Source organism: Ascidia mentula, chromosome 9 (assembly GCF_947561715.1).
Source record: "Ascidia mentula chromosome 9, kaAscMent1.1, whole genome shotgun sequence".
Lineage (NCBI taxonomy): Eukaryota > Metazoa > Chordata > Ascidiacea > Phlebobranchia > Ascidiidae > Ascidia > Ascidia mentula.
In genome coordinates, this window is record NC_138574.1 from 12,220,697 (window position 1) to 12,247,121 (window position 26,425).

General features: G+C 41.3%; 2 protein-coding genes across 2 annotated transcripts in view; both read left to right on the plus strand.

Annotated features, from left to right (window-relative positions):
- Nucleotides 1–12,700, plus strand: part of LOC145914603 (titin-like) — a 94,046-nt gene extending 81,346 nt beyond the window's left edge. Inside the window, 38 exon segments of the mRNA XM_083002424.1 lie at nt 19–136; nt 303–416; nt 491–646; nt 782–926; nt 1,073–1,200; nt 1,311–1,435; nt 1,511–1,670; nt 1,726–1,868; nt 2,180–2,398; nt 2,458–2,600; nt 2,861–3,041; nt 3,178–3,282; nt 3,413–3,559; nt 3,651–3,843; nt 3,979–4,195; nt 4,254–4,502; nt 4,558–4,705; nt 4,790–4,938; nt 5,081–5,261; nt 5,414–5,988; nt 6,103–6,246; nt 6,422–6,599; nt 6,678–7,313; nt 7,565–7,716; nt 7,860–7,963; nt 8,033–8,135; nt 8,206–8,362; nt 8,425–8,638; nt 8,891–9,141; nt 9,299–9,456; nt 9,640–9,879; nt 9,941–10,102; nt 10,321–10,405; nt 10,486–10,656; nt 10,881–11,046; nt 11,332–11,492; nt 12,044–12,236; nt 12,293–12,700. Coding sequence (XP_082858550.1) covers nt 19–136; nt 303–416; nt 491–646; nt 782–926; nt 1,073–1,200; nt 1,311–1,435; nt 1,511–1,670; nt 1,726–1,868; nt 2,180–2,398; nt 2,458–2,600; nt 2,861–3,041; nt 3,178–3,282; nt 3,413–3,559; nt 3,651–3,843; nt 3,979–4,195; nt 4,254–4,502; nt 4,558–4,705; nt 4,790–4,938; nt 5,081–5,261; nt 5,414–5,988; nt 6,103–6,246; nt 6,422–6,599; nt 6,678–7,313; nt 7,565–7,716; nt 7,860–7,963; nt 8,033–8,135; nt 8,206–8,362; nt 8,425–8,638; nt 8,891–9,141; nt 9,299–9,456; nt 9,640–9,879; nt 9,941–10,102; nt 10,321–10,405; nt 10,486–10,656; nt 10,881–11,046; nt 11,332–11,492; nt 12,044–12,236; nt 12,293–12,591 — 7,170 coding nt within the window. The 3' untranslated portion in view covers nt 12,592–12,700.
- Nucleotides 12,701–23,880: 11,180 nt separating this feature from the next.
- LOC145914605 (uncharacterized) lies at nt 23,881–26,216 on the plus strand. Its single transcript, XM_083002425.1, has 7 exons — nt 23,881–23,986; nt 24,239–24,306; nt 24,536–24,628; nt 24,864–25,047; nt 25,376–25,516; nt 25,762–25,944; nt 26,107–26,216. The coding sequence occupies exons 1-7, from the start codon at nt 23,881–23,883 to the stop codon at nt 26,214–26,216; spliced, it is 885 nt and encodes a 294-aa protein (XP_082858551.1).
- Nucleotides 26,217–26,425: the final 209 nt, after the last annotated feature.

Consider the following 26,425-nt stretch of genomic DNA (forward strand, 5'->3'; position numbering starts at 1 on the left):
TCATTTGGTTGAATTTAGATTACTTTTAACGATAATGTTTACTGCGCTACTCTTCGAAGTCTTGTGGCAAAAGACAGTGGACGCTTGGAGTTCGAATGTGGAGATCTCAAACAATTCGCCAATCTTGTTGTTAAACGTAAGAAAAGCATGTGGTTGGTGGCGTTATGTATGCAGAATACTGTCTATAGCGCACACAAAGCTAAGATTATGGCGTGTTTTTCTTCTGACCGATATTAGCATACAACAGCGATTTATTACGCTCGAAAGTATTTTCCCCTTTTGCTTACTCGTGTCACTCACAGCGCCGCCCATCAAGTTCACCAAAAGATTGGGTGACGTCACAGTGAGTGCGGGATTCGATGCCGTGATCCTTTGTGAAGTAAACGAGGAAGACTCAGTTGTGCAGTGGTTTAGAGGTGAGAACGGGACAGATGCTACGTAATATAGTGCAATAAATGAACCAGCAGAGCGATAAAATTTGTGTTTGAAGATGGACAGGAAGTTGACCCAAGTGGGCGTTACACTTTGATAAAGGAAGGTAGGATCCGTAAGTTGAAGGTCAAAGATGTGACTTTTGAGGACTCAACGTCATCGTTCAAGTGTACAACCAGGAACGACACTACTACGTGCACTCTGTTGGTGCAAAGTAAGTTAATCATAGGCATGCTGAAACTATGGTATTGTTTATCCTGATTAAAAATGAACATGTGCCCGATAGAATTTTGTGAAAAGGTAGTGACTACCAAGAGCTGTTTTGAGAGACTCTTATAATACATTTCAGAGTCGGTTTTAAGCGTGGTGGAAGAACTCGAGGACGTGACGGTTGTTGAAGGAGAAAGAGCCACTTTTCGGTGCAAGTTGTCCCTGGCTGATATAAAAGTCGCTTGGCTAAAAAATGGAAAGATGATGAAAGACGAAAAACACAGGTAGAAATTATCAATGTGAACAGACTTTTTAACATAGATATTATCATAAAAACTATAACTCCGAGTTATTATCATTCGTATTGGCACGTATGTATGTTGTAATGGTAGATAAAACACTGAATGTGATTACGATACTTGTGGTTTAGGTGTGAGGTTTTCAGCGAAGGATGTGTTCACGAATTGCGCTTGCGCAAGCTTGCAACCACAGACAGCGGCGAGGTGAAACTTGCTGTCGAGTGCGATCTGCTCGACTGCGCCACCCTGCGAGTTAAAAGTAAGATTTCCATCCATTTATACAGTTTCGTTATATCACAGTTATGTGTTCTATAACAACATTTAAAAAACAAGTCAATGCTTGGGAATTGCATTATCTCCGATTTATAGAACCACCAGTTCAGTTCACTCGTGACCTTCGCGACCAGGTGGTTGACCTCAAGGTCGAAGTTGAGATGTTCTGTGAAGTTTCTGACCCGAAAGCTGACGTCACCTGGTACCGAAATGACGTAACTGTGAGTGACATCAATGGTTAGAGATCGAAAATAAACTGTAAACTATAAGGATCAGCGTTTTGTTATCATTTGTAGGTTGAGGAAGCACAGAGGTCAACAGACATGCACATTAAAACCCATTCGGAGGGTTGCAAGCGCACGCTCATCATATCACGTGCTCTAATGCATCACGAAGCACGTTATTCATGCGTGACAGAAGACGGCAACCGCACATCAGCAGAACTTTTCGTTAAAGGTTGGGCGCACTTAATTTTTAACTTCGTCCTCCCGCTAAATTTGTTCTTGCGCAGTGCCGCCTTTGACGTTTGTGCGACCCTTGAGTGACGTCAGCAAATACGTGGGCGATGACGTCGAGTTTGTGGTGGAGCTTTCCATGTCGGATGTGGAAGGAGAGTGGTTACTGGACAGTGAACCAATAAAGAAGGGAAAAAAGGTTTGAAGTTTTTTGGCATATTTTACAATTACGATTACTGCAAACACTTTGAAATGATATTGACACAACATTTATGCAATGTAGAGCTAAAACTGATTTATTTGTTGGGCGCGAAAGAGATGACTTTCTAAAATAGATTACCCTTTAGAAAAGGCAAATAATAAACACGTTAGGTTTCTTTACTTGTCACTTATCCTGGTCAGAGGAAGGCCACAATGATAACCGTTGTTTTTATGTTGTAGATCTGTTTTTTGTTGTATATTAAAACGTCCTTAAAGTATATTAGCCCTTTATTGCTCTTCGTGACGTAGGCTGAAATCGTCATTGCTGAAGAAAGAAAGGCCTTGCGTCTAAAAGATATCCAGCAGTCTGGAATCATTACATACCGTGTTAACAAACACGTTACATCCACTTGTCGACTTGATGTCCGTGAACGCCCGGTGGCGATAGAGCGTCGCTTGTCAGATGTCAAAGCACGCGAAGGCAGTGACGTCACTTTCGAGTGTTATTTTTCCAAACCCGATTTGCAAGTAAGAATGAAGCAATACTTTGTATGATACCAGGCGGGCCAATCAAAAACCTGATTCAGGTCACGTGGTACATTGATGACGACGAACTTGAGTCGGACGCAAAGTTTCAGATTGATTCGGATGGCTGCACACAGAGATTGCGTGTTCGTGATGTCAGATATGACGATGAAGCCAACTACTCGTGTAGATACAAACATAGAAGGTATGGATAGATTCGAACATCTTTGTGATTATTTTGAGGTTACTTCCGTTGTTCTAAGTAAAATAACCAATTATCTTAAAAAACACAACAATTTGAAAGAATAGTGTTGCCAAAAGGTAGGGCATGTTTTGCAGGCAATAGTCATTTTATGTGGCTTTTCTATTACTTGAAAAAAGACCAAATCTTTTGCAGTATTAATATTTTTTTGAAGATTTGCAAAAAATTAATGTATATCGATAAAAAATTTTAACATTTCGCAGAACTTCAGCCGAATTGACAGTCCTCGAACCACGTATTGACGTCATCAAACACTTACGTGATTATGACGCATTTGAAGGCGATTCTCGCATGCTTGAGTGTATTGTTTCTTTGCCTGTGGTGCCGGCGTCATGGCATAAAGACGGAAGATCCCTTATGGGAGCTGAAGCACAAATCATAAAGGCAAGCACTTACAACTTATTTCTTTATGGGGCTTCAACGTTTATCCGTCTACACTTTTTTAAAATGTAATAAAACCGTAGCATTGTGTACAACGTCGGATTGTCAAAAATTATTGTAATTCTATCACATTTTGAAGGGGGATGAGTCTGTTACTCACATGCTGGTTTTGAACAATTTGTCACGTTCCTCATCTGGCTCCTACTCTCTGGTTGCTCTTAACAAGACTCTAACGTCGTGCAAGGTGACTGTTGTTCATCTGGTGATTCCATTGCGTAGGATTAGAATGATTTATTTTTAAATGTTTTTCCTTTAGGCATGTCGGTATGTTACTTAAAACTTAAGTGTTTCTAAGTTTTTTTGAAATCACTCAGGTGCAAGTTTTCCCGAGACCCGTCTCTGTGACACGTCATCTCAGTGACGTCACTGTACGAGATGACGAAGATGAATTGGTGCTCGAATGTGAGTTCTCCAAATGTTGTCCCAGTGTTGTTTGGACTTGTTCTGGCGTTGAAATTGAGGTGGGTGCAAACAAACAGTCAATGAAATAGTTTGCAAACAACCGCAAGTGAATTCATTGCTTCCACATAAAACGTCAATGTTTCCACACAGAAATCAAGTGATATCGAAATGGTAAATTGTGGACAAGTGCAAAAGCTGAAGATCCATTCACCCCACTTAACAGACTCTGGTCGTTATGCTTGCATCGTACCCAAATATTGCGAAACATCATGTGTAGTGAAAGTCGAACAGTGGAGAATTAAATTCGTACAAAGCCTTCCACAGACACTCGTGTTTTACGAGGGTAAGTAGTAATCATGCTTAAAGGAATATGGGGACGCAGGTGAACAGTGATGTTATGAAATTGTACAGTAAATATAAAATTTTGTGTCCACACTGATTCGTTGCACAAACAAGTCTAATAGAACCACCTTAATAGGCAAGGAAGGACATCTTGCTGTAAAGTTCTCTGAGCACGTAGAATCCGACGAAGTGACGTGGTTTGTCGATGATGTAGTGGTTGATGACGTGTTCACAAGCCAGAATAATATATCTGTTTCATTCCACCATTATGGATCTAGTATGGTCATAGAAAACGTTCACCTCCACTGGAAGGGGGCAGCTGTATCGGTTACTTGTCGAAACCTCGCCGCCAGGTGAGGAAGACTGTGTAACTGCCAACAAAATGATGTCATAATTTTGTGCATTCAACAGTTGCGTCATCGACGTCATCGGATTGCCAAGGCCGCCACAATGCATTGGAGGATCCCAAGACGGTTTGCATGTGAAGCTTACCTGGAAAGAACCGCATGACCTAGGAGGCTGCGACGTCATCGATTACGTCATCGAGAAAAGAGCCATCGATACATGGGAGGAAACGGAGTGTTACATTACAATGCCACGTGACGATAAAGATTGCATCGAGGCGCTCGTGAAGGGCCTGAAAGCTGGAATCACTTATTGGTTAGTTTTGTGAATCAATCAGAACGCATCTGGTTAATTAACTTTGACTTCACAGGTTTAGAGTTGCTGCTGTTAGCGAGCACGGAATAGGTGAGTACGGAGAGTTTGAGGACACCTTTACTCCGGAGGAACCGCTTATCTTTAACAGTGAGTTAAGGGACCTGGTAGTGGAGGAGGGAGAGACCATGGAAATGTGGTGTGAAGTGAGCACAAGTCTCAATACATTATCATATTCTTGTTGATATTTAAGGAATGCAGAACAGATTTAATTCTGCTTGATCATGCAGCTGTCTCGCCCAAGCGACATCGAGGCCGTATGGACAGTGGATGATGTCATAATCGATGACAAGGACGAACGCGTGAGCTTTTACTCCTATGACGACACAAGAGAAATAGTGGTTGAAGGAGCAATGCTAAAAGATGGGGGGACATATAAGTAATTCAAGTTTTTATTTTATTAGTATATAGCGCGTTTTTAAAAAGGTACAGTTTAATCTACATAGAACAAATCTAAAATAAAAGCTTTCTGTTTATGGCTCGAGTCTATTTTCGTCTGAGATCGTTCATCTTAATTTTAGGTGTGAGATTGGAAATCTTACGTCAACCTGCCACGTCACCGTAAAGCCTCAACCCATCACGTTTGTGCGTTATCTAGATGACGTCACTGCCGTTGAAGGTAACGAGCTTGCTTTGTCGTGCGAGCTTTCGGTAGCTGAAGGAAAAGTTGAATGGTACAGGGAAGGTGAACAATTGCGTAATGTAAGTTCAATTTCTATCACGTGTATTATAATCATAGTAATGTCATATTGTATTATTCAGTAAGTTAGGATTATTTGCTGCAAAATACTTTGTGTTACAAATTGTTTGGATCAAAAATGCATGGCGCTACAAGACATTCCCTCTTGTTTCAGTCTTCCAAGCATCAGATTATTGAGGATAACTCAATACACATGCTCATCGTCGATGAATGTGAAAAAAGTGACGCGGGAACTTACACGTGTGAAATTAGAGATTCTAATTGCGAAGCTTTCACCACACAAGCCATTGTTCGCGTGTTTCCTTGCGCTGTCCCTGATGAAGGTGCACAAGGAGGAGTCAAAACGCAACAGACAATCGAGGATGATGTTTTCGTCTCGGACACATTTGATTCCGACTCCCTAGGAGCGGAGGTGTCAATTTCCGCTTCCTCGGAGGATTCAATCTCAAACGAGATCGAATTGGACGAGTGTCGTCTTGGAGTGATCAAGAGTGAAGAAAAGTGTGATTCGGAAGACGAGGAGGAAGAAGAGTTGGTTTCCGAAGAGTGTCTTCCAGACAACACAGAGAAAAATGCGGAGGTTTTAGAAAGTCCTGACGAAACTCCCCCTCCTGATTTTAGTGACGAAGGGCTGATGACGTCATCGAGCGTTGAAAGCAACTTGTTATGTATCAGTGACGACAACGTTAAAAAAAGTGTTTCCTTCGGGCACCCAGAGCTGTCTGAAAGGTTAGCTGTTTGAAAATAACATAGACCTCACGAAACTTTATTTTTATAACCGATAATATTTTCAACCGTTATATTGTCACACGTTTTTATTAAGAACACTTTGCACTTTGGCAGGGAAGAACAAACTGATGACGACAACAAATGGAAAAGAATGAGCGTGGCGTCGGCATTCTCGGATGTGTACGAGACAGCTAACGAATCGTTCATTACCGACGACGATGCGTTCACTGATGCCAATGAGGATACTGATACAATAAGGTATGAACCTTTTAATCAAAAACGTCTTTATTATCGTGTCAATCTAACACGTTTTGTTTATAATTTTTATGCAAATGTTTTCAAATTTCAACCAACAAATAAAACCGGTTGGTCAAAGAAACATTACCAAAATGTGTGCTTTTAACTTTTGTTTGCAATGGTATTTTATCAATAGTGACCAACGCTGCAACGAAGACCCAATGGCGAGTAGCCCTGTGCAAAACCAAGAACATAGTTTAAACAACTCTGATGTCTGCTCAACGGTCGAGGACTCCGACTCCGCTTGTACAGTATCTAGTTTCAACAGCGTTGATATGAAAGTCCTATCTCCAGTTATGGAAGAAGATGAATGTGAAGAAAGAGAGAACGGACATTTGGAAGGAAAATACCAGGATGGTGATGATAGTATCGTCCATGATAATAATGGAAGGACAAACCTTATAATGGACTTGAATCAATTGAGGGAGGCCTTCCTCCGTGAGACAACACCTACACCTCTAAGACAAATAGTACAATCAAACCAAGAGACTCCCAAATTGATTACTGAAGCTTTGTTGTGCCAGGAAGAGAATGATTTGCAAAAAGGAGAAAATTATCCTGAAAATTCTCATTTTGAGCAAGATAGCAAAGAGGAGCGGCTTACAACAAGTAATTCTGTTTGTGGAAGCGACAATTCAAAAGCTAAAAGTGACGATGGTTCCCAGGGGCTTGTCGATTGTTTGCATCACGCCTACGATGCCAATTGCGTCATTAAGCAGCTTGTTCCTCCTGTTGAAGAGACACTTACGACCACAATCGTCGTGGACGCAAAGACCGGAGAAACGGTTACCATGAGCAGCAAGAAAATGGAGATTGTGGCTACTCCTTTCCTTTGCGATGAATCACGTAAAAGTCTTGAGAAGATTGAGCTTCCGCTAGACACGACCGACGACAAGCTTGCTAGAATGTTTGGATCCTCATCTTCTGAAGAGGAGGTCAAGGATGAGAGCGTCAATCATGAAGAGCACCATATTACAGATGAAGGTGTTTAATGCACAATATATTAGGTCGTGTCAACATTTCAAATGGTTTAAATTTTTGTTGCAGTTTTTGAGAAAGATGGCGATGGTTTGTTTTCCTGCTCTGTCCAACAGGTAATGATTTCCCTTTACTTTTATTGCCCATAAATTTTCTGTGAAATCCACTGGTGTGCCGAAACAACCTCCTATATGAAGCTAAACTTAGGTGGCATTTACCGCATAATATTTGAAAATAATTTTCTAAGAAAACATAAATATACATATATGAAAAGATAATCCTAATCTCGTAAATTCTACAGGTTGTTTCGCTGGAAACCACACACAGCGTGCCAGGATACGATGACATCATCGAAAGTTGTGTGCAAGCGTTAGAAACAATTCAAGAAACAAGTGCAGTGGCTTTGTGCAGTGAATCAGAGGACGAAGACTCGAAAAAATTTATCACAAAAGGGTATAAAAAAAATATATGACTTACAGTTGCTTGCTTTATCGAAATATTTGCTCTTTTTGCTTGTGATAAAGCACGCAAACTCAACTTGTAACAATGTATTATTTAGTAACATGTTTGTAACATGTTTGGGATTATTCTAGCAGCCAGTCATTCCACACACAAGGCCTGAGTCCTGGATTTAAGGAGGGACTTCACAACCAACAAGTTCTTATCGGAAGTACGGTGTTCCTTCAGTGCTTGGTCACAGGTATGTGATGGACATGGTAAAGACGTTTAGTACTATTTTTATATTTACTTGTTTATAACCTGCTCTCAGCTCGTCCTGCTGCACTTATTGTCTGGAGCAAGGAGGGGAACACTGAGGATGTCATGCGGTTGGATGAATCAATGCCGGGCATCAGTATGACCTGTGTTGAAAAGTTAGCTGATGAGTTTGTTATGATCCCGGCGTAAGACAACAAACTTACCAGTGTTTTCAAATTTGATTAGGACGGATCAGCTTATCGAGTGTACGCTGCAACTAAATGACGCAACATTACTTGATTCTGGACTCTACTCTTGTCAAGCAAGCAATGCGTACGGCAAAAGTTCATGTTCAGCCGTGATCCAAGTCTATGAAGAAAACGATGACATCAACATAAAAGCCGTAAAAAAGAGAACCCCAAAGCAAACTTTTCAATATTAAACATCGAATAATGTTTCCTGTAGAGCAATGATGACATCCAATCGGGTGATGTCACCCCCACAGGTGATCATGATGACGTGTACACAAGCGACGATGATGTTTCCATATCAATACCGCCGCCCAGCGAAAATAGCTTCTCGTTCCAGAAATGGAAATCGGAAGAAACACGGAGCATGTATTCTGAGAGGGCTGTGCAAGCTGTTGTCGATAATGCAGACAAGATGAGCATGGCTTCAGGTATGACACAAGAGGAATTTTAACACTATAGAATGCATATATTTTTTATTGTGGGCTAAATCAGATTTATCCATAGGAGTTAGTTGCCTCTTACGGATCTATAGGAGTTAGTAGTTTCTCTATGTGAATTTGTTATATCGGAACGTTAAAACTATTGTAATGGAAATACAGCATGCCTTTACACAGCCAAACATGCCTACACCAGATAACTGTAAAGCTAATGAGTATGTTTACTGTAATGATTTTCACCAGCTTCTACCAAGCCAATAAAAATTCACGTGCTTGAAAGCATTGTTGTTCGGGAGACTTACCAGTCCACAGACAACTGCAGCGATGACGAGAGTGATTCCGAGACTTCGAGTAGATCGCCCATCCACTCGCGGCGACATACACCAGGCGGCCAATACCGCCAGGTGGCAGTAAAGCGCACGTCAAGGCCAAATACGGCCTGCTTGTCAGACACGGAGAGTGAAAATGAAAGCTTCTGCTCTTCAGTGCCCCCGGTGAGTTTTCGCGCCGTTTTTGCAAAATAGGTTCATGATGTAGTCTCGAATGGATATTAGTGCATGATACAAAGAAGGTTACAGCGGAAACCAAGAACGTTTGGTTATCCGCCTCTCTGATCATGTGTTAAACTCAATTGTAACAAACTATGTTTAGACTCCAGAGGTATATTATGCTGTACGAGGATGTGGTGCATCTGAACTCGACAGTGCTACACTTCAGTTAAACACTGGACAAGCGGTTGAATTAATGGACGTTAGCAACAGCAAAGAGTGGTTGGTCAGAACCAGGCCCAACAAACACAACACTGTGAGGTTAGAAAAGCAACAATCTATTGTAGTGCGAAAAGTTATTATTTGATTAAAAAAAGTTAAATTCGCGAATAGCCAAAAAGAGATGAAATTTTATCATGTAACTCGATCGCGGGGCATTTAAACAAGGCTTGATTTAACTGCAACCGTATAAGGAAACAAGATGAAATCTTTTCATTATTTTAGAATGGGATTCGTCGACCCAGCATTCCTTGCTCCTCATCAGTTCACTGCGTCACCGGCTCCTCCTAAACTGGTAAAAGAATCTCTTCCTTCGGCGACAGTCACGACCGAATACACACCGAGGCGGGAATCGATCGGTTTGGATGACGATACATTTGAATTCCCCAATGACGTCGCCCAATTCAGTCACGTGATTCTCAGCTCAGAATTGTTGACGTCCAAGTGTTCAAATGCTAGCAAAAGGTCAAAATGCTTCTCCCAGTGCTGGGTTGGTCTTCTAATCTAAAGAGATAATTTTTTGTAGATCTCTTGTACCAAATTTAATAAAAGAGGAAGAACTTTACGTAACCGGCTTACGCAAGGCTATATACGTAATGAAAAATGCACCTGACATGCCGTCCCCTGTTGAAAGTCACGTGCAAGAACTGTTTGGTGACTTGGAGGGGTTGGAACATTTCCATACAAGGTAGATGACATTTTGCAGAGGTTAAAAAAGTTTTTCAATGCGATCGTGTTTGGAATTTTAAAATAATACGCCTACAGACAATTGGTAAAAACGTTAAATGTGAGGCTTATTCAAGACTATACCATCACCGTACTCTGTTCCCCATTTACGTTGTTACGTGAATAAGTTGTGTGTGACGCTATTTTGGTATTTTAACACGGTAACAATTTGTCATGCAGCACAATGCTTCCAGCGTTGGAATCAATACAGCAAAATCCGCATCTTCTTCCCCATGTTATTCTGCAACACCACAAGACATTTGAGGTGCCTTTGATTTTTTAACCATAATGTCAATTGAAAAGGCAAACGAAAAAATACATGCATTTGTAAACTATTTTCTGCAGCAACTTCATTTGTCCTACGTTATGAACACGAGCGATTCCATGTCGCTATCGCGAGATGACGAAACAATAGCTGATGGTTTGTTAGAACTTTCCCTTCAAACCGGTCTCCCAATGGGGGAAATCCCTCAAACGACACTGCAGCACTTGGTCCTCTATCAGTACTACCTCAAGGTATTGCAAAGCGTTTTATAATGCATTGCAAAACGATAACCAACCTTAAACGAAGTTTTCCTAAAGCCAACACTTTGCTTATATTTTTAACTTGTAATAATATATTATGTAACATATTTTCAGCAGTTTTTCTTTTAATACAAGAAAAAAATAACATAGCTAAAAACTTATCTGCAAATTTACCCAATCCAAAACGTCTCACACTCTTCTTTTCATTCGTTCAGAAACTTCTGCATTATGACGACACACCGCACGCCCACGTTCGACCAATCAGGGACGCCGTCCAACTTCTTACCGATATTCCAAATAAGGCGAGAATTAGCAAGCTGTGGTATCGCATGCGGGAAAAACCCACGCAATCGGATATGTTCGGAAAGTTGATAAAAGAAGGTAATTCACACAGAACATTGTAGAAATGTGCTTTCAATTGTATTAGCAATGCAAACGGACAACAACGAAAATTTATAGGGTGCTAATTTCAATATCTAACGATTGTACTATGAGGCCCTGTTCGTCTAATACAGTTTCGCGTGCGTTTGTTTATTCTCGCGATTCCATTTTATCATGTAAGAAAAGTTAATCTTTTCGTCTGAATATTGTCCAAAATTATTACCTTTGCAAGATTCGGTTGACAACATATTAAAAAAACGGTTCAAATTGATACATTTAACTCAGATGTTGTTGGAATCTCCCTGAATCACGACGAGGCAAAAGGAAACCCTCGGTGGCGATTCCGTCGAATATTTTTATTCGAAAACTGCTTGGTGGTCGCAAAAGTGCGCAATGTCACTTCAAGGTCTTACTCTGACGTTTCGGATTTCGAGCAAATTTATCAGGCAAGGAACATTAGGAAAGAACAGATAGTTCTTGTGTATTATTAGTTTTTGTGACCATATTCATAGGCATGTAGTTTAAGCAAGGTCATATGTTTCAATGTATATAATATTTCAGTTACTTTCCTTACTGTTCGGAACACACAAAATTGAATTGTGATAAATAATCTTCCTTTAAATGAATTGACAACGTAGCTAAAATGCAAAACAACTGTTCAAGTTTCTGTTTATTGCATTTTATTAACTCAAGAAGATAGTTTTTCATGTACCATGGTTTGTCCCTCACGGCCGTGGTTACCAAATAATGCTTTTGTTTTGCATTTTCAAGGGAGCCGCGTAACAATTTATCCTCCAACACATAGGGTTTAGTTCCGCCAAAGTGCGACGAATGTCATAATTCTTCTTTGCCTTGAGAAATCCTTAGCCACTGTGTTTCACTTCACTTTTTCACTCCAAAAGTAGAAAAGAACATCCATTGTAATATATATATTTACATAAAGATCACTCATTGAAACCACACAGTTTCTCAACAAAATCCACGCAATTTATTACAGACTGATAGCATGATAATGGATTTGGATGAGAGCAGTTTGCAGTCCAAGGTGATAACACTGAAGTCCAGTGAAACGGGATTTGGTGAAGCACTCTGGCGATTAACACTAAGGACAAAGACTGAAGCCGGGAAGACGGCGTGGATTCGGGAATTTCAGAGGGCGATACATATGTCAATGGGACCGCCTTTACCAGGTAGCTGTTCACAACTGATCCGTGTAATTTTTTACCAATTTTCTCATTTGTTTCAGCATTACCAAGATTCACAGTCCCAATTTGTGACGTAACAATACACGCAAATGAAGAACTTGTACTTTACTGTTACATCACAAACAAGCCTAAACCGGGAGTGCAATGGAGCAAAGACGATCGTGTGATTAACAGCGATGCTCATAGAATATGCACGGTGGAGCGTGACAACGGCTACTGCGCCCTCCATGTACGTCATGCGACGTCAAAGGACTTTGGTGTTTACCGATGCGTAACGTATTGTGGTGGCGTGAGTGAAATTACTTGCTTTGCGCAAGTTGATGTCCGTGCAACAGAGTGAAAATTTATTGCAATTATGTATATAACACGAACATGACTTGCCAAAAATGAGCTAATTGAAAAATTTGCTTACGCGCTACGGCATCGTTGAAGCATTGCATTTTGTACAAAATACCTCCAAAATGTGGAAAAACTATGATTTGAAATCATTGACAGCGTGGAAGTTGGTTTATCGCAAATAAAGAACAAGACCACTATTGTGGTGCTATTTATTATCTGCAACTATTGGCAAAATCGTATGGAACCCAGTTGGATGCCCGTCTTTGAAGACTGGATAAGAGTTATGATAATGCAACACAAGAAAATATTTTGAAACCGGAATATTCCGGTCAATTCGGCCTGGAACCGGACATTTTTGTTTTGGCCCAAATCCGAAAAAACGGAAAGGGGTTAAGCCTTGGTGTTTTTTCGAAAATCGACCGAAAATATAATGTCTCCGATTCCGGTTTAAACCGGTTTGGAGGTTCGAGAGGCTGCTGAAACCGGCCCCAAACGGTTTGGAACCGGAATATTCCGGTCAATTCGGCCTGGAACCGGACATTTTTGTTTTGACCCAAATCCGAAAAAACGGAAAGGGGTTAGCCTTGGTGTTTTTTCGAAAATCGACCGAAAATATAATGTCTCTGATTCCGGTTTAAACCGGTTTGGAGGTTCGAGAGGCTGCTGAAACCGGCCCCAAACGGTTTGGAACCGGAATATTCCGGTCAATTCGGCCTGGAACCGGACATTTTTGTTTTGGCCCAAATCCGAAAAAACGGAAAGGGGTTAGCCTTGGTGTTTTTTCGAAAATCGACCGAAAATATAATGTCTCCGATTCCGGTTTAAACCGGTTTGGAGGTTCGAGAGGCTGCTGAAACCGGCCCCAAACGGTTTGGAACCGGAATATTCCGGTCAATTCGGCCTGGAACCGGACATTTTTGTTTTGGCCCAAATCCGAAAAAACGGAAAGGGGTTAGCCTTGGTGTTTTTTCGAAAATCGACCGAAAATATAATGTCTCCGATTCCGGTTTAAACCGGTTTGGAGGTTCGAGAGGCTGCTGAAACCGGCCCCAAACGGTTTGGAACCGGAATATTCCGGTCAATTCGGCCTGGAACCGGACATTTTTGTTTTGGCCCAAATCCGAAAAAACGGAAAGGGGTTAGCCTTGGTGTTTTTTCGAAAATCGACCGAAAATATAATGTCTCCGATTCCGGTTTAAACCGGTTTGGAGGTTCGAGAGGCTGCTGAAACCGGCCCCAAACGGTTTGGAACCGGAATATTCCGGTCAATTCGGCCTGGAACCGGACATTTTTGTTTTGGCCCAAATCCGAAAAAACGGAAAGGGGTTAGCCTTGGTGTTTTTTCGAAAATCGACCGAAAATATAATGTCTCCGATTCCGGTTTAAACCGGTTTGGAGGTTCGAGAGGCTGCTGAAACCGGCCCCAAACGGTTTGGAACCGGAATATTCCGGTCAATTCGGCCTGGAACCGGACATTTTTGTTTTGGCCCAAATCCGAAAAAACGGAAAGGGGTTAGCCTTGGTGTTTTTTCGAAAATCGACCGAAAATATAATGTCTCCGATTCCGGTTTAAACCGGTTTGGAGGTTCGAGAGCCTGCTGAAACCGGCCCCAAACGGTTTGGAACCGGAATATTCCGGTCAATTCGGCCTGGAACCGGACATTTTTGTTTTGGCCCAAATCCGAAAAAACGGAAAGGGGTTAGCCTTGGTGTTTTTTCGAAAATCGACCGAAAATATAATGTCTCCGATTCCGGTTTAAACCGGTTTGGAGGTTCGAGAGGCTGCTGAAACCGGCCCCAAACGGTTTGGAACCGGAATATTCCGGTCAATTCGGCCTGGAACCGGACATTTTTGTTTTGGCCCAAATCCGAAAAAACGGAAAGGGGTTAGCCTTGGTGTTTTTTCGAAAATCGACCGAAAATATAATGTCTCCGATTCCGGTTTAAACCGGTTTGGAGGTTCGAGAGGCTGCTGAAACCGGCCCCAAACGGTTTGGAACCGGAATATTCCGGTCAATTCGGCCTGGAACCGGACATTTTTGTTTTGGCCCAAATCCGAAAAAACGGAAAGGGGTTAGCCTTGGTGTTTTTTCGAAAATCGACCGAAAATATAATGTCTCCGATTCCGGTTTAAACCGGTTTGGAGGTTCGAGAGGCTGCTGAAACCGGCCCCAAACGGTTTGGAACCGGAATATTCCGGTCAATTCGGCCTGGAACCGGACATTTTTGTTTTGGCCCAAATCCGAAAAAACGGAAAGGGGTTAGCCTTGGTGTTTTTTCGAAAATCGACCGAAAATATAATGTCTCCGATTCCGGTTTAAACCGGTTTGGAGGTTCGAGAGGCTGCTGAAACCGGCCCCAAACGGTTTGGAACCGGAATATTCCGGTCAATTCGGCCTGGAACCGGACATTTTTGTTTTGGCCCAAATCCGAAAAAACGGAAAGGGGTTAGCCTTGGTGTTTTTTCGAAAATCGACCGAAAATATAATGTCTCTGATTCCGGTTTAAACCGGTTTGGAGGTTCGAGAGGCTGCTGAAACCGGCCCCAAACGGTTTGGAACCGGAATATTCCGGTCAATTCGGCCTGGAACCGGACATTTTTGTTTTGGCCCAAATCCGAAAAAACGGAAAGGGGTTAGCCTTGGTGTTTTTTCGAAAATCGACCGAAAATATAATGTCTCCGATTCCGGTTTAAACCGGTTTGGAGGTTCGAGAGGCTGCTGAAACCGGCCCCAAACGGTTTGGAACCGGAATATTCCGGTCAATTCGGCCTGGAACCGGACATTTTTGTTTTGGCCCAAATCCGAAAAAACGGAAAGGGGTTAGCCTTGGTGTTTTTTCGAAAATCGACCGAAAATATAATGTCTCCGATTCCGGTTTAAACCGGTTTGGAGGTTCGAGAGGCTGCTGAAACCGGCCCCAAACGGTTTGGAACCGGAATATTCCGGTCAATTCGGCCTGGAACCGGACATTTTTGTTTTGGCCCAAATCCGAAAAAACGGAAAGGGGTTAGCCTTGGTGTTTTTTCGAAAATCGACCGAAAATATAATGTCTCCGATTCCGGTTTAAACCGGTTTGGAGGTTCGAGAGGCTGCTGAAACCGGCCCCAAACGGTTTGGAACCGGAATATTCCGGTCAATTCGGCCTGGAACCGGACATTTTTGTTTTGGCCCAAATCCGAAAAAACGGAAAGGGGTTAGCCTTGGTGTTTTTTCGAAAATCGACCGAAAATATAATGTCTCCGATTCCGGTTTAAACCGGTTTGGAGGTTCGAGAGGCTGCTGAAACCGGCCCCAAACGGTTTGGAACCGGAATATTCCGGTCAATTCGGCCTGGAACCGGACATTTTTGTTTTGGCCCAAATCCGAAAAAACGGAAAGGGGTTAGCCTTGGTGTTTTTTCGAAAATCGACCGAAAATATAATGTCTCTGATTCCGGTTTAAACCGGTTTGGAGGTTCGAGAGGCTGCTGAAACCGGCCCCAAACGGTTTGGAACCGGAATATTCCGGTCAATTCGGCCTGGAACCGGACATTTTTGTTTTGGCCCAAATCCGAAAAAACGGAAAGGGGTTAGCCTTGGTGTTTTTTCGAAAATCGACCGAAAATATAATGTCTCCGATTCCGGTTTAAACCGGTTTGGAGGTTCGAGAGGCTGCTGAAACCGGCCCCAAACGGTTTGGAACCGGAATATTCCGGTCAATTCGGCCTGGAACCGGACATTTTTGTTTTGGCCCAAATCCGAAAAAACGGAAAGGGGTTAGCCTTGGTGTTTTTTCGAAAATCGACCGAAAATATAATGTCTCCGATTCCGGTTTAAACCGGTTTGGAGGTTCGAGAGGCTGCTGAAACCGGCCCCAAACGGTTTGGAACCGGAATATTCCGGTCAATTCGGCCTGGAACCGGACATTTTTGTTTTGGCCCAAATCCGAAAAAACGGAAAGGGGTTAGCCTTGGTGTTTTTTCGAAAATCGACCGAAAATATAATGTCTCCGATTCCGGTTTAAACCGGTTTGGAGGTTCGAGAGGCTGCTGAAACCGGCCCCAAACGGTTTGGAACCGGAATATTCCGGTCAATTCGGCCTGGAACCGGACATTTTTGTTTTGGCCCAAATCCGAAAAAACGGAAAGGGGTTAGCCTTGGTGTTTTTTCGAAAATCGACCGAAAATATAATGTCTCTGATTCCGGTTTAAACCGGTTTGGAGGTTCGAGAGGCTGCTGAAACCGGCCCCAAACGGTTTGGAACCGGAATATTCCGGTCAATTCGGCCTGGAACCGGACATTTTTGTTTTGGCCCAAATCCGAAAAAACGGAAAGGGGTTAGCCTTGGTGTTTTTTCGAAAATCGACCGAAAATATAATGTCTCCGATTCCGGTTTAAACCGGTTTGGAGGTTCGAGAGGCTGCTGAAACCGGCCCCAAACGGTTTGGAACCGGAATATTCCGGTCAATTCGGCCTGGAACCGGACATTTTTGTTTTGGCCCAAATCCGAAAAAACGGAAAGGGGTTAGCCTTGGTGTTTTTTCGAAAATCGACCGAAAATATAATGTCTCCGATTCCGGTTTAAACCGGTTTGGAGGTTCGAGAGGCTGCTGAAACCGGCCCCAAACGGTTTGGAACCGGAATATTCCGGTCAATTCGGCCTGGAACCGGACATTTTTGTTTTGGCCCAAATCCGAAAAAACGGAAAGGGGTTAGCCTTGGTGTTTTTTCGAAAATCGACCGAAAATATAATGTCTCCGATTCCGGTTTAAACCGGTTTGGAGGTTCGAGAGGCTGCTGAAACCGGCCCCAAACGGTTTGGAACCGGAATATTCCGGTCAATTCGGCCTGGAACCGGACATTTTTGTTTTGGCCCAAATCCGAAAAAACGGAAAGGGGTTAGCCTTGGTGTTTTTTCGAAAATCGACCGAAAATATAATGTCTCCGATTCCGGTTTAAACCGGGTTTGGAGGTTCGAGAGCCTGCTGAAACCGGCCCCAAACGGTTTGGAACCGGAATATTCCGGTCAATTCGGCCTGGAACCGGACATTTTTGTTTTGGCCCAAATCCGAAAAAACGGAAAGGGGTTAGCCTTGGTGTTTTTTCGAAAATCGACCGAAAATATAATGTCTCCGATTCCGGTTTAAACCGGTTTGGAGGTTCGAGAGGCTGCTGAAACCGGCCCCAAACGGTTTGGAACCGGAATATTCCGGTCAATTCGGCCTGGAACCGGACATTTTTGTTTTGGCCCAAATCCGAAAAAACGGAAAGGGGTTAGCCTTGGTGTTTTTTCGAAAATCGACCGAAAATATAATGTCTCCGATTCCGGTTTAAACCGGGTTTGGAGGTTCGAGAGCCTGCTGAAACCGGCCCCAAACGGTTTGGAACCGGAATATTCCGGTCAATTCGGCCTGGAACCGGACATTTTTGTTTTGGCCCAAATCCGAAAAAACGGAAAGGGGTTAGCCTTGGTGTTTTTTCGAAAATCGACCGAAAATATAATGTCTCCGATTCCGGTTTAAACCGGTTTGGAGGTTCGAGAGGCTGCTGAAACCGGCCCCAAACGGTTTGGAACCGGAATATTCCGGTCAATTCGGCCTGGAACCGGACATTTTTGTTTTGGCCCAAATCCGAAAAAACGGAAAGGGGTTAGCCTTGGTGTTTTTTCGAAAATCGACCGAAAATATAATGTCTCCGATTCCGGTTTAAACCGGTTTGGAGGTTCGAGAGCCTGCTGAAACCGGCCCCAAACGGTTTGGAACCGGAATATTCCGGTCAATTCGGCCTGGAACCGGACATTTTTGTTTTGGACCAAATCCGAAAAAACGGAGGTTCGTGAAAGGGGTTAGCCTTAAACCGATCATTTTTGACATTTTTTGTTGCAACCGATTGTGAAGTTTTTGTACGCATATTGTTATTTCTATGAAAACAAGTTGCGGTGGTGGGAAATGCCCAACGTGTAGACCTCTGTCACAATGGAAAGTTACGTCACAGAGCAAACTAGAAAGCCCGTTGGCATGATCCGTTAATCCAGTTATTTGAGACAAAGTTTGATCTGCCTGTCTCCAATTTGGATCAAATAAAAGCCGAGCAAGTTTACGATGATTTTCGGTTCATTTTAAAGCACTTTTGGCGAAATAAGAGATCACACAGATGCAAATGTTGAATTTCTTGCAAAAAGTTATGTTGGCGAACCCTTGAAGTTAAGTGACTAGCCAAGTGTAGATGCAAGAACTCTGTTATTTTTTTTCAGCAGGAAACCTGGCTTTCAAATGTATAGTAATCTGTAAATTGCAATTTAGCTCAGATGCATGCAACAACACTTAAAAACGATTTGCATTTTCAGGTAGTAGGTCCCAAAACAGCTTCTGAGGTGCAGAAAATAAGCACAAGGACGTTTCTTCTGATGGTTTTATTTGTTGTTTTTTTTTCTCATTTGCTTTATATGCCCAAATAAAATGAATATATATTTGAAAATTATGCATCATCATCTTTTTTTGGTCTCTGAAATCAAGGAAAACAAACTGTCTAATCAAAATCAAATCATCCATGAGCAGAGGCACTATTTATTAAAAATGTCCAAATTGGACCATTTTTGCAAATTATGAGAGAAATTGATATCCAAAAATGTTCATTGCAGCATGATAACATTGTGAATCACACAAAAAAAACAATATAAAGGAATATTGCTTGTAATGTTTTGTTTTCCTATATTGAAGGAAGCATAGTATTTAAATTTACCAAAAGGAAGTTTATATTTCCTTCCCTTTTTCTTCATTTTTTTAACAGCCAACTGTACAACCACTATAAACATGAAGTCAATCTTCCAAGTGTTTGAAACCAGCAAAAAAGCTTTTACGAAGAATAGTTGTTTACAAAATATCCAGACACTAAGCTTGAAAGTATAAAGTGCTGTATTACACCTTTACAAACAAACTGTTAAAACTGTCCACACTTCTAAAAGTAGAGTTGTGTTGTGTAATATTATTAATAATATTACATCTTCTCTTCTCTATGCAATGGCATCAAATTTAGTTGCCACCCTAGGCCACCCTAGGGCTGTGTATACCCCGCTGTTGGTCATAAGGTCTTCCAGGAGGCTCAACAAGTCCTTGCTCTGTACAGTCTCATCCAGTAGCAAAATGTTTGAAGAACATTAGAGCCAGCAACAGTCACAGTAGCCAGGTGTATTATTGCAGAAGGCCTTCAAAACAGGATTTCTCTAATTTAATACCCATATAGGTCCCGGCCGTAATCTGTTTTGTGGGTATTTTATTCTTCGAAGTTTTTTCTCAGACAGCATGGGCAACGACAAGTTTTAAATTTTTATTACTTTCTTCGAGGATAACTTCAAGATTGATCGCATCACTTTATGACAGAAATGCGTGAATGTGAAGAATGTCTCCTCTGACGGTTCACCAAACTTTGTAATGCGTTGTGCTCTGTTGCTTTTCTGGGAGAAATTTGTGGTGATACCTCAGTCTTTCCTTTGGTTATGTCTTCAACAAACTCCAGCATGCTGCATTCTCTGCACTCTAGGGAAGTATTTGTAGTTTTTCACTTGGATCAATGGTGCATTTTGTAGGGTTAATCTACATTAAATAATGAGATTCTCAAGCCATCACTTACCTTTATATTTGGCATCACAATATTGATTTTGGTTATGTCCAGTCATCAGATAACTGAAAAAGAGAAACGATGTTATACCTGTATCAGTTTGGTCACCTATGATACACTGCTCTAAAAGTATCTGCAAAACAGTAACGAGTCAAAATCAAAAAACCTGCAAAACAAAAACAAACGAGAGCGAAATATGGAGTCCAATAAAGTTGCACTATAACATTAATAAACTAAAATTTTAAATTAAAAGCACAATTTAACAAGGAGGTTCTGCGAAAGGAAAAATAAGTAATAGTAACACCTGGAAAAAATAATTAAAATTGAAAAACAAAAATCCTAAAAAAAAGAGTAATACCTGAACAAAAAAGGCATTAGCACTAAAAGCCTATAAGTTAAACCTGAAAAACGAACAAGTTACAAAGATGTAATAAACCTGGGAATGTGCTGCAAAAATTACAAACCTGAAAAAATAAAATGTGAAAAAGCAGGTTTACAAACCAACTGTTAATTTCCACAAAAAGATTTCAATCCATTGAAATCCACAAAACGTAACCCAACAGGAAATGCTGTAAAAGAAAAAGGACGTTAGTTAGGAATTAATTTGCGGTAATGCAAAACATTTACCTTTTCCATTTTGTAAATTCACTAACCCGGTCTTGACATTCCTGTTCTTAACTAAAACCATACTAAAAGCTCGGCAAACTGACGATGGCGGACCAAATACTTTCAACTGGTCGACTGATATAAAAGGCACAACACCCCCCGAGAACTGGTCTAACTAATATTGGAAACAAAAGGATAGAAAGATCACGACTTTTACTAGAGGAAGGCGTTAGTAAAAATAACAATGGTAACGGTTGATGTGAATCATTTGCCAGGCGCGCTTCTTTGCGTGTCGATTGCTGATTGGTTGTTCATCTGCTTCGGCGAAAACAAACTTATGAAACACAAAACAATGCTTGGTACCGCCATCGTCCCTGCTACCATAAGATGAAACACAACACACCAATTTCTCACTTTCTGCCTCAACGAACTGAAACTATTCGAACTCGCATATGATGAGCATATATGGCTAATAAACAAAGTAAAAAGTGAATCTGCCGTGTTTTTCAACCATTCCAACATTAATATGCACGCTCCGACAGCAGCAACGCTTGTCAATATAGAACGGCCGAGTCAACCAGGATTGCGGAATCGATAACACAGTTAATCTTATAGTCAACAATAAAAAAGGGCAAGACCAGCATGATTGGGGGTCAGAATGGGGTCAGCATGAGTGACAAAATTGGCCGTTGCTTATGCAACTACATCAAAATTAAAATTTCATAAATTAATTGCTGTTGATATTTTTTGCTTGGGGGCATAATGGGGCATCCAATGCTTGATACTCAAATCGCTTTGGATAAAAAAGCTGGTCAAAACCCAAATTCACACAAACCCTAATGTTACAGTTAGGACAGGCGCAAAAAAGTGTTTGAAAAGGACAGCCATGTTTAAAGCGTAGAACTCAACATCAATTAGTCGCTGTCCTTGCCCGGGGTCACCCCCTCCCGAGTTAAATGCGCAGTGGTGGGGTTATGTTTACACAATTACTGATTGCGCCCTACGGGGTGGCTCGCGGGCCGTTCGGGAGCAATGCTATGCCGGCCCCTTCAACACGAATGTCGTCGGAGTAGCGGGTGTCCCTACTAAGCCCACCTGCACCGCGGCCGCGCAGTGCGGTGGAGGCCGTGTCAATCGTGGTTCTAAAACGCATCCTATATTAAATCTGAAGCCATTTAACAACGCGCCACCCTTAGCTAGACAACGTTGTAAGTAAAGGCCCATCGTGGCGCGCGGATCCCAAGTAGTCTGTATTGCCTCACCTAACCCTATTTAAGTGCTACTGTAGTTCTAGCCCTAAGCGAGATAGCTGAAAGTAGTAGCACTGATACGAACTTGGGACTTCTTTCGCCCGACGAAACCCTTCCATCGGGATTCGATGGCAAAAGAAATCCACTCACCCTATGCGCCGCATGTTAGTTTAGAGTTAGGCCTAAACAATTCCGCCATCCTGGTTGACGCACGACAGACTCTTTACGTTCAACCAACATGTGAAAAGTTGCAGGTAGTCTACGGACGTAGGGAGTGGATCAGGTCTTCGGATATCCCAGCATTGAAAAAGTGTTTCAGTCTGCAAAAAATATGACCATATAACACCACAAGACCTGCATGTATTTATTTTAAAAGTATAATATATTTAAATGTGACATGGACAAATTGTACACTCTACTCTTCATACACAATCCGTAATATTATTTAGGCATAAAACCTACAAGATAGCACAAAAAGCGAAAACTTACTTCTTATCAAATCCCCCTCCTTCCGCGTCCATCACCAAACTGAAATGACCTCATGTGAATGCGGATAAATCACACCACACAAAGAAGTCCATTCTGATTGGTGGAGAGTTAAATTACGTAACAATCAGCTCCAACCATGCGTGCCAGGCCACGTCTTTGAAATACGTTGGAATGCAGCCTCGGGAAGGAACACATTTTCTTGATTGTTCTGCTGAATGCTCGCTGCCCATTTTTGCGGTCAATTGAATTCAAGAACGCGTTTCAACTTCAGGCAGTTATTGTGTTTTTATTGCCTGTGACATGGGGGAAACGTGGCATTTAACAGTGCTAGGGAGAAGGTTTGAACACGAGTTATGATGTTCAATAACTGTTATCTTTCTATAATAATGTATTAAAATCCCAAAACAGCGATCTTTAGACAGCTCAGATCGATTTATTTAGAGAAAAATATATTTCGCCTAAAACGGCATCATCAGTTTCTCCATTTACCAAAACTTATTCATTCTATTTGAATAAGTTTTGGTAAATGGAGAAACTGATGATGCCGTTTTAGGCGAAATATATTTTTCTCTAAATAAATCGATCTGAGCTGTCTAAAGATCGCTGTTTTGGGATTTTAATACATTATTATTGATACGGTGTGCGATCGACAGCCTGCCAGGGGCCTTTGGTTTTTTGATCCAGTTTTGATTTACTAATCACATTGTTATCTTTCTAATTTCATTAGCAGCCGGCTGTATAGTACGTCTACCACAATCAGGTTCATCGTTTTTTCGCCTGGTGGTTAGTCACATTTTTGTCTACCTGCAGGGATATAATTTTCAATAAATTGTTACCACGCAGGTTAACAACATTAACGCCATTCGTAGACCTACACAACTGCGCAGTTACAACGTCGACAAAACCGAAATCGTTAGGGCCGAGTACACTACGTAGTCAGGCAACCCCCTCTAGACCGCCCGACCGACCGGAAGTTGTTTTTCTACGTCACATCCGGGCTTCGGGCCAGGTACAACGCCTGAAAAGTGGTCATGGAAACATTGTAATTTACTTGTTCAACGAACAATATACAAATGTTGATAGCATGCTATTTGGGTCGAGGCATTTTGATTGTCGATTCATTTTGCGGTGCTGTCGCATACTTACTTTTCTTGTTCCAGAACAACAACCAACTAATCAAATCTGTTGCCTGTATGGTAGGATATCGGCCTGATGTTTTGTTTTTCTGCCTTACTCATAAACTATGACGCAAACATACCGTTTTTTATAAAGTTCGCGGTTATGAATGTGGCCATGTAGATGATGTGCGAAACAAAAGCAGAACCACTGGTACTTAATAGCTGTTAAAATGAATGCGGAACGCTTTAAGATAAAGTTTTCTCTAGTGCTGGTAGCCGTGGGCCAGATTGTGGCGTATCTTAACTACACTGACAAAATGGGACGTGTTCTTCCAGGTGAGACTATTTGGTCTTTTGGCTTTTTCTTTGGTCGGAAATATGAGTATGTGAGGTTTTTGTTTTGGCAGTTATATCGGTAAATTTTGATTCAGTATAAACGTCAGGTGCATCGAACAATTCAAGTTGTGAGTCATGAACTTCTTAACAGTTTTTTGTTTAACCGTTAATCAAATCAGTGTAATACAGTGCAATGATTAGTAATGCTCTTTTGCTTCCATGCAAAAGCAAAATAATGCCAAAATTTTAAAGGTACGCGGCTTCGAATTGGAAAACTAAGATCAAGGTTTCCAATAGACTTTAACCCGCCACCCATAATGGTAAGTATTATCGTAATAAAGGCCGTACAAATTTGTAACTTTCATGCCTACATTAAACCACAAAACGCAACGCGACGATAACAATTACTAATTAGTCTAACCATACTTTATGTCAAAACATCAGCAAACACTAAAGCAAAGAGGCAATTCGGATATGACATTTGCCATTGTTCTTGTGCCGGGTGAGTCATTTCGGGGCTTTGACAAACTAAAGTGATTGTTTTTGCAGTTTGTTATCAGCTTTGCCTTTCACATTCAATACATCGCACTGGGTCTGGTTGTCTTGTACCGCATGGCTGGAAAAATGAAAATGTTTGGCAACGTAAGAATATTTTTTCCTGCACGAACAAAGAAATGCATTTTTAAAACATTTTTCATTTTTATGGCAATATACTGTTTATATAGCACATGGCTAAATCACCCTCCACCTCATGCGAAAAACATGTTTGATTTGCACCTTTTGCGGATTTCGTAAAGCGAACATAAAATAATCTAATTGTACATCGACAAACATGAATAATTTTAAAAATAGATTATCATGCGTTTTTTTATTGTAGGGTTTTCATGTACATGCCATCAGTTTTGGCCTAATGAGCTCATTGTACGTTGTTTTCTACGGATTTGAAACCATTTCTATGGCGGCGATCACTACAGGAATTTTTACTCTTAATGCCTTGGCGATGTTTGTCATTGCTCTGAGAAGAAGAGTATCACCAGAAAAAGGGCTTCAACCATTGCCAAGTATTTCAGCTTTAATTTTGTCTATTTTGATTTAAGGAACACACGTATATTGGGAAATGTATATTTGTCCCTGGTTTACCCACGAAAAAAGGCATGCTGGTGTGATTTAAAAAGTATTTTAAATTTTACGTTGAAAACAATTATGCAAATATTTACAAAGGATTACAACTGCCCAGATAACATAGTTTTTACTCAATAAATATCGATCATTTTACCTATTTGATAGATGTTAAGCCTATGCGTAAACCTACATCTAAGCTTTAGCAGTATATTTACTGGTGCTTTAGTTAATACAAATGGGTGTTTGATTCTTAATGGGTGCTTCTAGAATCGTTTGAATGGTGGTACGACACGATGGTGATTAACTCATACCCACCATTTATCGCTTGGTATACTCACTCCACTTGCTGGGTAGGCACGGTTGCTTTATCATATGTGGACAGACCTGGGGAAATTGCATTCGAAAGAGGTTTGTGAAACTCCAAATGCTCAATTTTAACCATGCATTAGTTTTGGATTAAATGTGAATATTTGACTGGTGTATTAAACATACATATATAATGTTTTTGTTGCAGCCAGGCATATTGTAACTTAATAATCTGTTCTTCTGGCATATATAAAACGTAACTTTATTCACCGACGTTTCGCCTGTTATTCAAGGCTTCCTCAAGGTAATGAGACAGGTACAGCACACAATTAAACATACGTTTAAAGGTTGGTGCGGTATCCATACATCAGGGAGCGTGCTGCTGCTTATTATGCTTGCACTTGTCATTCTTTGGGTGGCGTTGGATCTTTACTTTATTCCCAACTACACAAGGCGTGTAACTACGATGCACCCCAAAATGGTTCTGATCGGGATGGCTGTGTATATTTACAACTACATACTCGGCCACGGTGAGAATGCTGCAATGTTATTGGTTTGTAAGCATTTCTGTTGTAATACTTACCAATGTAATCTCAATCAGTATTTCTTATTTCATAAACGAAAATAACCTGCTGTTAGTAAAACTAAATGCAAATAACCGGGGTTACTTCAACAACAAAGAATCTTTGCAGGGAAAAACTTCAATTGTCTCATTTATCTGGCAATCGCTGTGATTGCCGGAACCGGTTGGTTCCTCAGAGGAAGATTTCATTCCAAACTGCCACCAACAAAGTGTGATTAATAAGCATTGTGATAAACCTAATTAAATGACATCAGCATGGCAGTGCGAATACGTCTTTTATAATAAGATTATTTTCGTACTTCCGTTTTAATATGTTGGTTTGTTTTCTTCCATCATTTATACTCAGAAATATCGTGTGATTTCTATGCATTTTTTGCGTATCTCATGGCAATTTTTACACAGAACAATTAAAGAAAAACTACAAGTAC

Excerpts from the sequence above, each read along its gene's own strand:
- LOC145914605 (XM_083002425.1), top strand. The coding sequence starts at position 23,881 with ATGAATGCGGAACGCTTTAAGATAAAGTTTTCTCTAGTGCTGGTAGCC. Across the intron at positions 24,307-24,535 it reads TTAACCCGCCACCCATAATG|TTTGTTATCAGCTTTGCCTT; the intron begins GTAAGTATTATC and ends TTGTTTTTGCAG. Across the intron at positions 25,517-25,761 it reads GGAAATTGCATTCGAAAGAG|GTTGGTGCGGTATCCATACA; the intron begins GTTTGTGAAACT and ends ATACGTTTAAAG.